General features: G+C 38.3%; 1 protein-coding gene across 3 annotated transcripts; it reads right to left on the bottom strand.

Annotated features, from left to right (window-relative positions):
* Positions 1 to 2144: 2144 nt before the first annotated feature.
* AREG (amphiregulin) lies at positions 2145 to 14452 on the bottom strand. Of its 3 annotated transcripts, XM_070791590.1 has the most exons (7): positions 14352 to 14452; positions 11490 to 11601; positions 10015 to 10245; positions 7187 to 7388; positions 6301 to 6456; positions 4259 to 4358; positions 2145 to 2396 (listed from the first exon to the last, which is right to left on the bottom strand). In XM_070791590.1, exons 2-6 carry the CDS (start codon positions 11548 to 11550, stop codon positions 4265 to 4267), a joined length of 744 nt encoding a protein of 247 aa, XP_070647691.1. In that variant the 5' UTR covers positions 11551 to 11601; positions 14352 to 14452; the 3' UTR covers positions 2145 to 2396; positions 4259 to 4264. The 3 variants fall into 3 exon arrangements, with proteins under 3 accessions (XP_070647691.1, XP_019817719.2, XP_019817718.2); XM_019962160.2 differs by lacking the exon at positions 14352 to 14452 and having other exon boundaries at positions 4247 to 4358; positions 11490 to 11939; XM_019962159.2 differs by lacking the exon at positions 14352 to 14452 and having other exon boundaries at positions 11490 to 11934.
* Positions 14453 to 14702: the final 250 nt, after the last annotated feature.

Here is a 14702-nt window from a genome sequence, read left to right as displayed (position 1 = left end):
AAAACATCTCCAAATACATGTTGGGTTTCTCATTCCCTCCCTTAACTTCCCAACTTCAACTGTTTTTCTTTTCACTCTTGGGATATTTCAACTGCTTCCAAGCTAATGTTCCTACCTCTGGCTTTGGGCTTCACCATATGGTTGACTGTTAACCTATTTGAAATACAAGTGATCAGTACTATCCCTGATCAGCTGGCTTCAGTCGTTCCTCATTTAACTTACAGTGTAAGTTAAGGGCCCTGTGTGCCCCTGATCTGACCACTCCAACTTGCGTTATAGACTCTCTTGACTTTACCTTTTGTTTCAGTAATCCTGAACTATTTTATATATTTTCCTTTTTGAGGCATACTCTTTGATGACTTTGTAATTTGCTTGTGACTCTAATGGTTTCCTACGTAACTCCTACTCATCCTTCAAAGATTATCTCGGGTGGGCCCTCTTCAAGAAACCCTTCCTGCCTCAGTCAGCCTGGTCTGGATAAGAGCTCCTCTAAATTCTATGAATTCCTGGTACATATCTTAATCCAGCTATTTACTGCACTGTGTTGACAAGACACACTCTCCCACCAGTTTGGTGGTAAATGTCCCAAAATAAAGGCTTTTTTTGTCTTATATCCCTAGCACTATATTTGAGTCATCCACAATAAATAATCAGTAGCTGATGCTGAGGGAAATGTATACTTTAGGTGTGCAGAAAATGTATATACTTCAGGTGTGCAGAAAATATATACTTTAGGTGTGAGAACCAGAGGTTCTCAACACTGGTTGTAAATAGGAATGTTTAAAAAATACAGGGACCAATGACCCACCCCTGACCATTTAAGTCAGAAACTGTGAGGAGAGTGGCAGGGTTGGGATGAGGATTGCCACTTTGACATTTAAAACTCAACTAATAATGTGTGAGACTGGAAGCCAATTGGTTAGATGATCACTGGGCAAGGATTTGGAAATCCCAGTGGCTCAGTAGGTATAGAATCCATCCGCCTGTAATGCCAGAGTTGCAGGAGACATGGGTTCAGTCCCTGGGTCGGGAACATTACCTGTAAGAGGAAATGGCAACCCACTCCAGCATTTTTGCCTGAAAAATTCCGTGCACAGAGGAACCTGGAGGGCTACAGTCCAAAGGGTAACAAAGAGTAGGACATGACTGAGCAACCACACACATTAGAGACAGATGGAAGTGTTGATATTTGAGGCACCTCTCATCCATGAAATTCCATGAGATGATTGCTGGAAATATGCTTATTACTGGTGAATATTCTCAAAATATACCCTGCACAACAGAAAGCTTATTTTGTTTTTCACCCAGGTAACTTAGTTGACCAGCCAGGGATGACTGTGAATCATTCCACGACCTTAATGCTTTTGAAAGAACATTCACCAGAAATACACATGTATTTGTTTAAAATAATGTAAGAAAAGAGGAGCAAGTGGAGAAAAAGAAGAGTGGGTTTTAGTTGCTTTATACATTTATGTCGTGATATTAGGGAAAGAAGTCTAAAATCTAAATACTTCCTGGTTCATGCAAAAGGCCATGTTCAAACCTTATTCCTTTCTTGTTTATGGTGATGATAATGATGGGCAATATATTTTCTCTCTTTTATAATATCTATGTCTACTGTAATAGAGAAGCTATACCACATGTTGATTTTAGAAGCTTTTATAATTTATTGGACTTGCAATAAGTTCTATGTGGAATAAGAAAGAGAAGTTTGGGACATCAGTATTTGTGGGAGGACTAAGTGACTTCCCTGGTGGCTCAGATGGTAAAGCATCTGTCTACAGTGTGGGAGACCTGGGTTCAATCCCTGGGTCAGGAAGTTCCCTGGAAAAGGAAATGGCAACCCACTCCAGTACTCTTGCCTAGAAAATCCCATGGACGGAGGAGCCTGGTGTCTGGTGTCCATGGGGTTGCAAAGAGTCAGACACAACTGAGCGACTTCACTTTAAGTGACTCTAGTTAATAATTTTCCCATTAAGAGTACTTTCTAAGAAAACAGTTAAGTTTTGAAAATAAACATCAAAACAGTAAAAAAAAAAAAAAAGGAAAGGAACTCCTTTTAAAATGATCATTTAAATGTTAGACAAATACCCTAAAGTCTTACAATCTCAAAAGTCACATTCAAACTCTCAATCTGTTTGATTAAAAAAAAAGTTTAATGAACTGTAAAATAAATACACTTCCATTAAATATTAAATAAATTATTTACAACTTGAAAAAATAGTTTTTATCTCCATGCATCTTTATGTACAGAAATAAGACTTAGCATTAAAAAGTGACAATTGAAAGTTTAAAACCATCAGAACGAAAAGGTTCTGTTTTCTTGGGATTTGCTGAAAAGAAGAACCAATGTATCACTTGCAGCTGTGACTTGGCAGTGACTCCGATCTGATACCCTGTTGGAAAATAAAATGAACTGTTAGAGACAGCCCAATTCCAACATAGCTTTGAGATAAGGTCAAAGAATAATCATCAATCAGAATTTCTGCCAATTTTTTTTTTCCCCTAGGATGTCTTGTGGAAAGTGCTAAAAGCTTTTCAGAGACAAACTAGCCCTTCTGACTTGAATCTGTCTTTCACATCTGCTTCAGTTATATGCATACTTGGGTAGAAGACTGTGTGGTCAAACCTGTTTCATCAAATTCTGTTTATTAAAATTGCAGCACTGAGAATAGTGATGAGAAATAGTTTTCCTAACCAAATCTATGAAGCGGACATAATTAAAAACAAAGATTAAGTGGCTCAGTATATTTATGATATACAGTTAATTTAGGATAATTAGTACCAAGGGCATAATAATAGTAGCTACCAGTTAATAGGTAGCCACAATATGCCAACACAGCATATTCCTTTTCCTAAAGTCATTCCGGACCTCCTTTGAGAAATTTCAATTGCACTAAAGAACCAAAAATAAACTCTTATTCATGCTGGTGACTTTAGCTTCAGAACATTAAGCCAATTCATTAATAACTTTTGATGAATAAGTATTGAGTATAGCACTGGCATGGATAATTATCTATTTCATGACTTACTGAGCTAATTCTGTAATAGGCTCAGAACACAATGCCTGTACTTAACCAATGCTAAAGATAGTGTTCTTCAAGCATCTGGAATGTTAATAAAAGATGGAATCGCAGACTTAGTAGATTTAGGATTTGGCTTAGAAATGTGCATATTTAGCAAGTATCTCAAGTAATTCTTAAAACAATCGAAGGCAAAAAATAATATTGGGCTGGCCAAAAAGTGCATTTGAGTTTTTCTGTAAGATTGTAATGAAAAATCCTAACATACTTTTTGGCCAACCCAATAACTTGAGGATGTGACCTCTTTCCAAAATGTCTGAGGAAATGGAGTTCCTTCTTTTGACTGACATTAAGAGCGTCCTTGATCTCCTTGCCTCCCCCTTCCTGTGGAAGTTTGCTTCATCAGCTGTTGACTTTAGTTGTCAACGAAATATCCCTCTCCATACTTTCTCCATACAACATGCTCAGCTCTCTCTCTTTACAAAAAAAATTTTTTTTTAAAAAATAGGAACTACAATCTGTACACTAACCAAGTTACCTCTCAAGTGTGAGCCCCTCTCCATTCCTGCCTCTTTTCTGTGCAAGGATATCCCACTGGTGTTTCTACTTCCTCACATTTGTAGTGCAGGTGCCCTGATGTTGGCTCTCCACCATGTGAGCTCAGCCTATCAGTTCAACCTTATCTCCTCCAACACCATTAGAACTAGGTCATCTTTCAAACCTTTCTAAAATAATCTAGCCCATCTCACACTATTTATCTTCCTTTCCACTTATAATCACATGTCCCAGTCTCATCAGTTCTTTGAGGCTCACTTCCAATGCCATCCTCTATCGCATCTTTTTCTGCTCCCTAAATGCAGCCCACTGGATTCTATCTCTCCTTTGCTGGAAACTCCTCATAGTCCATTAGTTCCTTTTTTATGACATATATTTTACTCCCCCTGATATTCTTGTTTCTTGCATCTTTTTCTATCTTCAAAACACTAAGCTCTTTGAGAACAGAATTTGTGTCTCCTTCACTTTTCTATCCCTTGGCATAGTAAGGACATGGTCCATTCTCAGTATGGAACTGCAACTCAAGCTGAAAGAATAACACCTTTGTGTAGCCAATGTTCATAGTGTACCATTAAGAAAACTTGCTTTTCTCATTTTTCTTCAGATAATAGACGTTATATTTTTAAAATTGTAAAATATTATTTAAAGATATCTTTTAAAACTCCAACCTGCAATAATACCTTCAGTTATGCTACAGCATGTGCATTTCCATTTTCTTGTCGAAGTTTCTTTCGTTCTTCAGCGACACCTTCATATCCCCTGAGGTATCGTCTTCGAAGCCTTCAGAGAACAAGATATTCTACTGTCATCAAAGTTCTATTCATATATACATTGACTGGGGTTTCATGAGCACAGGGAATTTCTTTCATGAGTCCTATGGACCACTGTACATTTAAGGACCACTCCACCAAACCCAAAAAACTAAACCCAGGTAAAAAGTATCACAATGTTCTTTTAAGGGAATCTTTATGTTGATTTTATATAAACATATTCTGAGATTTAAACAAATGTGCATTGGGATGCAAACTTTTAGAAGGCATGAAACATATCCATATTTTTCCCCGAACCAGCACAATTGCAGGCACAGCTGGAAGAAGATAGTATAGTTTTACCACAGAAGGGCTGTACAAACTAATGTAAATGCTTAGGTTTTGTTTTTTTATATACAGGCTTAAAAACAAATTGATTTTATTTCTAAATATAATAAATATTTCTAATTTATTGCTACCTGATACTCAAAAAACTCAATGGTCTGAAATGTTTTAGTGTTGCTCAAGCAATTCAATTTTTATTAGCTTTTTTATCTACTAAATGTTATTATTAAAATCTTAAGAACTTTTGTTGTGATGTTTGGGAAAAAACTGATTTCAGTTATGTAAAAGCAGCAACTGTGTCTTAGGCTGGTATTTGCGATGTGTTTCAAATACAGGGAAGAATACAAGAGAAAAGGAAAACATGACAAAGCTTTTCCATACTTTTCCAAAGGATTATTAAATATTTCAATTTGAATAATTATGAGTTTTTGAATAATTCTTTCAAAACATCTTCCCTAACTGGCAGTTTCTTCTTCTGTCATTCTACGTCAAATAATAATGGTGTCTGAGTGTATTTTTCCTAAACACACTGGCATATCATATCAGGCTTGAGGTACCAACAGACTGAAATAATTTCTCGGATGTGCAAAACAAATTTAAACCACACATCAAACTTTACGTGCATCATAAAATTGTGTTTTACCTGGCATTTTATCATTAGCTGATATGAGTTTAAAATAATAGTAAACAATGACAGAAGATAATTCCTTGTTTCCTGAATGGCAGGAGTAGTAGATCATGTATACAATCCAGTTGTTAAAAGTAATTTACCAAGACCTAAAATTAGAATAATGAGTCTTGCTTTTCCCAAGCTCCAGTAGCACATGAGTCATTACAGAGCCATTCACACCCTCCCTGAAGCTCCTTAATCTACTGACTTTTGTTTGACAGACAATGCCATTTTTACATACCCACCAGTGGCTACTACCTAGGACAGTCTAGTTCTAACATTCATTGGTCATGAAGTGAAGTAAGTGATCTGTTATTATGAGCACAGGGAAGATACTGCTAGAATGAAACAGTAATAGAATTGTCCCTGCTTCCTACGCCATGCCATATGGAGGAAACTTTTTTTTTTTCTTTTTTTTTTTAGTAATTGAATTCCCATACTTCATTTGACAATAACAAAATAGGCATAAGCTCTAATAAGTCAGTACCATGTTATCAAATTCCTAACTCAGAATTTTGCATTCTGACAGAAGCAGAAGACATCTTTTCTTGGCTCCTGGCTTGAAGCTCTTTGTGACTTTTTAGTATCAAAGCAATGTCTCTGACAACCTAGTTCCTAATTAGCTTCTGGGGAAGCTTGCTTAAGCATAATATACTAATGGAAGATATTAACAATCTGAGATTCAGAAGTAGCCATGAGTAGACATATAACATGAAACAAAACCATCAATTTTTAAGTTCAAGAAAAGGGGTTCATATATTAAGTTTCAATGGTGGCCAAAGGAATACATTTAACCATATTCTGTGAATTGTCAATGAAGGGTAAAGATATGGCCAAATATCACGTACCACTAATAGAATAACTCACGTAAAATATGATACCACATTAAGATAGAAATCCTGAAAAAAATCAACCTGGCATTACTTTATTAGGGATTTTAAAGACATGCCTTACTTACAGGATTGTAATAAAAACAGCAATAGCTGTGAAGGTCATGGCAGAGACGAAAGCAGCTATAGCTGCTAAAGCAATTTTTGATAAATCGCTGTCGACCATGCTCTGAGTCTTCATGGACTTTTCCCCACATCGTTCACCAAAGTACTCTGGATAACATCTGCAAAGAACCCACATTTTAAAATTATAATCACTGAAAAGATTCCAATAATCACATTTACTTTCCAGATCACAAACCATCATTAATTCTAGCATTCAAAAAATCAGTCCAGGCATTTATTTGTATTTCAAAATGATGAGCTGTAGAATGCATTCGCGCCTAAGGTGTATTAGTATAAGAACAAGTTGAGATTAGTCTGAGTGTGATATTCCAAGAGGACACGCCTTTTCATTCTTTGTGCTCCTTGTATGACCAACTGATGAATTCAGTGGCTTGTTATGCAGCTAATACATTCCACTACCATTTAATGTGCTAGCAGCTTTTAGGGAGAAGGAAGCAAGAACAACATTAAGTGAAAACTACCTTAGTTCCTTTTTTATCAAGAGGTTTTGTAAAATATATATTGCGAAATGATGATTTCCACCAGGGTTCAGCAAACTATTGCCCACGGGTCAAATCTGGCCATTTGCTAGGTCTTTTATAGCACGCAAGCTGAAAAATGTTTTTTTTTTTTTTTAACAGTTTTAAATGGCCATGTTTTAATTGGTTATATGATAACCGTACATAATCTTGACCCACAACAACCAAAATATTTCATATCTCCTTCTTTAAGGAAGTTTGCCAACTCTTGGTTTATACATTGAAAAAAAACACAAATGGTTTTCTGCAACTAGGGGTTTCATACACAGTGTTAGAAATATAGAATTCCATATGATTTAGGGTAACTTACTGGCATGATACTGTTTCCAGTTGCTCTAAAAATGTACATTTTCCATGAATGCAGAAATTTTGAAATTCTGTATCACACAGATTTTTCTTCTTTCTGTTTCTTCTATTTTTTCCATTTTTGCCTCCCTTTTTCTTTCTCTTGGGTTTATCTGAAGTCTTTTCACTTTCCGTTTTGTTTTTCTTAGGCTTAACTACCTGTTCAACTAAAAAAATAAAAAAGAAAAGATCTATTGACAAAAGTCTCTCTTCACGTGGAACACCATTTTGAAGACATGAGAGAAAAATGTCCTAGCAGTAAGTTCACAGGGTAACAGCCGTATCAGTCTCATTTTTTAACACAACTCATATACAATAATTGAACAAAGACAATATCTGTATTATGTGGCACTTAGAATCTGAACACATTTGTTATTTTATTAGCTTAAAAACATATTTTGATTTATTTGTATCAGTATTACTACTACTGATAACAGGAATAATAGGAGTTACTTGTCTAAGAAAATCCATGAAATATTTTAAACATTTGTTTTTACTTTAATTCATACCAGGTTCTTGGTAACAAGCATTAATTTAATTAAACCCAAATTACAGTTGAATGTATTGTTACTATCCACATGATACAGATGAGAAAAAGTAGAGTCGAGTAAAGACAAGTAAATTGCACTAAAACAGTAGCTAGAAAATGGCAGTGCTGGAATGTTAAAGCCTATTAATACCCAATTACATTATGTTTTCTCTTGGAAAAGCTCAGTTCCATTAATTAAAGTGGGGTTTGAGTATATTTGATGATTTTCTTTACTCATATCAGTCTTGTGCTATCATAGTTGGGAATTGGTGTGTTATTACCTGAGGTGAAAAGAACAGAATTATACATTAGAGTTAACTTTCTTCAACTCCCAGATTACAACAGATTATAATTAATTGATACCTTCTGGGGGCTAATTTCTATAATCAATCTATTTGAAAAACAGAGTCCAGAAATATTTGTACTTGATGCTTCATGGGTTCATCCTAACTCTTCAGATTCACAGAAACCTTTGTTCAGTGTTATAGCTATGCAGGGTATAGTTTACCCACACATTAAACATAGGAAGGAGGAGTTTCTATGTTAGAGCTGTGCATTTTGTCTTACTAATCTCTGCATAGGTTTATCTGAGCAAGTATTTAGTGAGCCCAGAGAAAAGAGTCATAAAGTCATAATAAAGTTAGTCAAAATGGTTCTGCAGTGCTCAGTAAATAGAGAACTCTAGAAACATAAGGAAGGGTAGCAAAGCTGGAGCCCTGTGATTAAGGTAATGAAAAATTAAATACTTTGAGTATTTTAGCAGTCATTATATCAACATTAACAATAGTCAAATTAGGAGCAATGTTTAATAGGTGGCTATGCAATTTTTGTGTTGAAACTTCCCTCTGATGATGAGAAAAGTACCCCAAATTAGAACAGTTCCTCTAACAGAGACAGTTTAAATCAATATTACAGCACTTTACAGATACATTACAAATTTTAAACAGAGACAGTCACTATGCTGAAGTGCTACAATAGACATTATCTTCATGGAGCAATTTTCACTGTATTTTACAGTGTATTGTAATTTTGGCCCCTAACCATTTTCATTCATCACCATCAATTCATTTGGCCTTATGAAATGCCAACTTGAAACATCTTTAAGAGAAAAATTTCTAGAGTCTTAATGGTCTCATCTCATCCCCCTCCCAAAATAAGAAATGGACCCCTTTCCCACCTTATGTAAAAGCACATAAGGGAGGTGTGGAGCAAGGGAGGAAAATGGAGTGTTTGATAAAACTTTTCCCACCTGCCACTGTCTTCATGTTATCACTTGCTATTCCTTCACCAGTTCTGGGAGCTAGACAGAGGGGAGGAGTCAGGGAAACTAAGATCAGGAAAGAGGACGCTTTAAACCCTGCCTTCATAATGGATGCTCCTAGGATATTTAGATTTGATTTACTGATGACCTCATCTGCCCTCAAACTCCAAAGTAATATGAGAGTAATGAACAATAGTGACCTCTTACTCTGGTACCCTCATTTTAAGTAAATGCTCTTTTTGAAAAATCAGATAACAGCAGAAGAGAAGAAATTATAGGTCACTATTATTTAACTGACAATTGAGATTTAGGGTTAAACAGAGATGTTAGTGACATAAAATCCATGCATATTTGTTCTTTAATATTTCCAGAAAGTGATATTACTAATGCCAATGTTGCAACACAATACACAGTGCTAAGATCCAATCATTCTTTTCCCATTACATCTTTCTGTTCCCTTACCTGGGTCTCCTGCACTGCAGGCAGATTCTTTACCAACTGAGCTATGAGGGAAGCCCTATTTGTGTCCAACTGAGTTATTTAGAGAAAAATGGTGGTGGGGAGTGGCTATAAAAGCTGATATAAAGTATATAGGGTTGGTTGATGTCTACATTGGTTTTTCACATCGGGGAGTGGTCATGTGGCAGAGTATCTGAAATCCAACAGATTGGAGTTTCTCATTCTGGCTGTGGAACTTTGGGCAAAGTGCTTAACCTTCTTAAGCTTCAGTTATCACATCTGTAAAATGATAACAATTCCTACTTTATAAAGTTGTGAAGATTAGACTTACCAGACATGAAACGTTTGTTAGAGCTCCGGACACAAAGGTTGTGCCTACTAAAAGCTCCTTCTATCTCAGTTTCCAGCTTAACTAGCAGGATGCACAACAGTCATACACACAAGAAAGCCACTGGAAGATCTTGGAGAGGCTTTTCTTGAAGCAGCTTTGCTCATACAAACCACATATCTTATAGGCTATACTGTCACCTTCTCCTCTACTCACCTCTGACTGAATCATCTACAATATAGCCAGATATCTGTGGTTCATTATCATACTCTTCTGCATAGTCATAGTCGATCACGGAGGACAGTTCGCCACCAGGAGGCGTTTCACTTGCAGAGGAAATCTCACTTCTTGAGTTCACCTCAAATCTGTCAGCACTGTGGTCCCCAGAAAATGGTTCCCCTTTTCCAGAGTAGGTGTCATTGACGTCTAATCCAGCAGTATAATGGGCTATGGGAGCGAGAATAAGAGAAGAAAAGAAAAAGTAAAGCGGGGTGCCTTTTCTCTCCAGTCAATTCTGTTCGGGAGGAATGTTTATCTTCAAAGCAGTGACGGCACATGTGTTATTGTTTGCGATTGAGTCACTTATGAAAGCTGCTTCATACTCTGCCAACAAGCAAACTCAACTGTCCCAATTACAGAGCTTCTTTTATTTAGGTTTTCTTTTCCACAGATAATCTACATTAATTTCCACATCAAAACCCCACCAAATAGGCAAATTAATGTAATATAATTATTTAAGAGGTAACATCTAAATATGACCATAACTTCATATATATATATATACAATAGAATGTTACCTGTTCCATTTTAATAAACAGATTCTAGAGATAAACCCAATATCTTTTTAACACATGCAGTACCTTTTTAAAAAGAGTATGCATATCAAATGTAAAAAGTAATATGAATAGTAGTTGGTAATAAATTTTCTTACTGTCATTGTTTCTTATTATTGCCCTCACACAGAGAAGAAACTAGGGACTAGGTAAGACTTGGGGGCCAGTTTCAAGCCCCTGCTTTATCGTTTGTTGCTTAGTGGCTAAATCTTATAGGAGTATTTTGCGACCCCATGGACTGTAGCAAGCCAGGCTCCTCTGTTCAAGGAATTTTCCAGGCAACAATCCTGGAGTGGGTTATCATTTCCTTCTCCAGGGGATCTTCCCAACCTAGGGCTTGAACCCTCGTCTCCTACTTGGCAGGCGGATTCTTTAGGTCTCAAAACAGTGTCAGAGTGGTGCTTTTAAGTAGAACCTCTTCCTGGGACGATGCCAGGCCCTCTAGAATGGTAAAAACAAAATCACTTGACAGAGGAGACGGAGAATTTAGGTAGGAGATAGGACTCCTTGGTCTGGGACTTCTCTTCTGCAAGATCTCTAGAAATCACTTTACCGCTGTAAAAGGAAGGGTATGGATTACAGGATCTCTAAACTCCCCTTCCTCTGGACTAAAGTGAGAGTACAAAGATTCTCAGGCACCCTCCTGCTGGCCTGGAACCTCTAAGACACCCGGCCTGTTTTTTCAGCCTCCATAGGAGGGGCCGGTATGTCGATTACCTCCCATCGGACAGAGTCGGGGGACACCCAGGGGCGGCTTTCTTTTTTTTTTTTTTAAGAATCAGCAGCAAAATCCAAGAGGCGACCAGTTTGGCCTCTGTGGGAGAAGCTCCGGGCAGCTCAGAGCCGGGATGTCCTCACCTGAGCCAAAGATGAGGAGCGACAGCACCACGGGCGCCGGCGGCAGCAGCGGGGCTCTCATTGGTCCCTCGGAGCGGCGGCGTCGCGGTCTCTGGGGCAACTCGGCCGGGAGCTGCAGGCGGGAAGAGGCGGTGGTGGCCGAGAGCTGGGACGCTGGGGGCCGCGTGGCCGAGCTCGCAGGCCCGGCCAGCCTGGGGTACTGGAGGCAGCTCCTGGAGCTCGCCTCGCGATCCCTGGGCTCAGGCTAGGGCACCAGGTGTGCGAACATTCCGGAGGTGCTGCGCGCACCTGCCGCTTTATAGGCCGGGCGGGGACCCGGGCATCGCCCGTGACGTCACGCCGCGGCGGAGGGTGGAGGCGGGCGGCCTCCCGGGAAGAAGTTACTACCCGAAAACCACACACGGATGCCAGGCGCCCCACCTCCTGAGAGCGCAGAGAGCCGCTGGAAGGAAGTGAAAATTAAACCTCTCGCTGCAAGCTGAAAAAAAAAAAATTACCAGATCCATACAAGGGACAGGAGTGGAGTTTGGGAGCTAGGAGCTGACATTCAGAAGTCCCGAACATTCAACCCATCTGAAAATCCTCAGAATATACTTTGGTTGATCTTAGTGTTACCACAGACAGGAATTACCTAGAAAAAATTCCATTTTAAAATGTTGAAGTACCTTAAGATCAGGAGTGACTTAACAATGGTCCGATGTCTTTAACAGTAACGGTCATAATATGACTACAGAGCCCACCTCCTAATGAGAAGCTGCTTTATTTACCTTATCTCACCCGGAGGCCCTTCCCCACCCACTGTGAAGTGGTCAGAATTTCCAACCACCTCCCGTCCAATTTATTTTTGTGGCCCAGGGACCCATCCTTGTCAAAATTATTATTTATTGATTTTTTTTTTTTTTTTTGGCAGAACAATACACTAAAAATATTACCAATACCACCTCACTCAAAACCTAGGGAGGTCTAAGTATCATCTTCCCTGTTTTACAAGAGGGACAAATGTCAGCTTTACAAGGCAGGGAGGACTTCACACAGCTGGTCATGGCAGGAGCCAGACAGATTCATCTTCAACCTCATCTCACTCTTAAACTCTCTTTCCACTCTGATAAAAGGATTTAGACTAAACTTCTCTTTGAAAAGAGAATTTCTACAGGAGAATAATATTTAACCTAAAGGAATAGTCTCTGCTGATAGCATATTGGGATTGGATGACGAAGAATGGTGGCCAAGATTTTGCTTCTGGAATCCCAAGACAGAATGAGCCAGCTTTGAGAGTCCATTTAGAACCTAGCAGGGCATTTTAATCATGACAAGCAGATAAAGTGAAGAGAGAGGGAGAGATTGATTAATTTGACTAACTTCTACATGGAGACAACTCCAGAACTTGATTTTTCATGACTTGAAGAAGAGAAAAAAGCATTGTTCTAAGTATTTCTTTGTCCTGAAGGTATCTGTCTCTTCCGTGACTGTTCCAGTAAAACAGTTCTTTTTAGGAATGTCGGTCACAGTGGTACGTGTCCTAATTCTGGGAAACTTTTTTTAAAGTTGTGTATTTTTTAATGACATGTCATAATAATGTAGGCTAAATAGTACTTTACATTTAGTAGGATAAAATAGAGTCATGACTCATGCCTTTGCTCCTACTGGACATTTGTTGAGACCATATTTTGTGTATTTCACTTGTTTTCTGTTTTATGCAGGGAGATAATTAAATGATGACCAGTTCCCAGTAGCTCAAGGAGGTGAAAGTCAGATGCAGAGTAAAGTAGGTCTTTTATATCAGATAAGAAGGATTGAGTGCCATGAAAAACCAGGATGCAGTTTAGTTTTGTTCTGTGTATCATGGAGAGCATTGTGGCAAGACGGAGAGGTCACTCAGTGGTCTTCCCAGAAGCAAGTGTAAATGAAAAGAATACCTGAAGACAAGGTGTGACCAAGAGTGGAAAATAAGATGAGAAAGATGACCCTGCCCATTCCAGGGTGAAGCAGGGGCCTGCATGGTCATCTTTTTTGGTGGATGAGGTGACTGTGATTCAGAGAGACTCACATTCTTACCAGCAGATTTCAAAAGATGGTGGAGATTTTGTTTAGCATGCAGATTGTTGCCTAGGCTGGTATATCTTTCTGCTCTCATAGGTTTTGATTTTGTTCTCATCCTTCTCTTCCTCTCTTCTTACTTTCTTCTTATTGAAAGTGAAAGTGAAAGTAGCTCAGTCGTGTCTGACTCTGTGACCCCATGGACTATACAGTCCATGGAATTCTCCAGGCCAGAATACTGGAGTGGGTAGCCTTTCCCTTCTCCAGGGGATCTTCCCAACCCAGGGATCAAACTCAGGTCTCCTGCATTGCAGGCGTATTCTTTACCAGCTGAACCACCAGGGAAGCCCTTCTTCTTATTGAGGTGAATGCAAGTTGTGCACACCTATCATCAAAAGTGTTTCACTTTGAAGTGAAAGTGGGCTCTTTACATTGGAAATTGTCTTGTCTTTTTCCAGTTGGAAATTTAGAGGGTGGTAATTTACATTGGTGTGGAACATAACATAGCATCATAGGGACTGAGTGCTTAGTATCAACTTGAGATTCAAACCAATTGAGTTTTCATATACAAATTCCACCATATAGTAAATTACTTAATATCTGAAAGACTCTGGATTCCTCATCTGAAAATAAGAATAAAGATACCCACATGCCGTTAAGCAGATTAGGTAAGATACATAAACAATAGCACAGATCCTACTTGTAGTGAGTACACAATAAATAAACTTGACTGTTATTAAATATTATTAACCTTAACATTGTGATAGTTATACTATATTAATCACACTGAAGAACTAAGTGACCCTTAGAAATGTAGCTACTCACAGAGTAAGTGATCAGTAATCTCCTCCAATACGTTCAAGCCGTGAACTTTGTACCCACTTCACATTAAGATTAAGCATTTTGACATTATGGTGCATCACAGGATATCATGTGGTGTCATAATAGTTGCATCACAAAGGCAGCACCCCTTGATGACTCATGGCATTCAGGAATACATGCATGAGAAAGAAACCAACCCCATATAAATGTGGGATTCTTTACATTCTGATTGCTAAGTTGAGACCAGGAGGAGTAATTTCAAAAAATTCAAGTAGAGAAGTAACTCTTTTTATCCTAATAAATTAATAATTCCTTCATTTGTTTGATATTAAAGGCAGCCGCAAAGGCAAATGT

Source organism: Bos indicus, chromosome 6 (assembly GCF_029378745.1).
Source record: "Bos indicus isolate NIAB-ARS_2022 breed Sahiwal x Tharparkar chromosome 6, NIAB-ARS_B.indTharparkar_mat_pri_1.0, whole genome shotgun sequence".
NCBI lineage: Eukaryota > Metazoa > Chordata > Mammalia > Artiodactyla > Bovidae > Bos > Bos indicus.
Note: the sequence above shows the minus strand (reverse complement) of the source record. Positions and strands in the feature narration are given on the sequence as shown.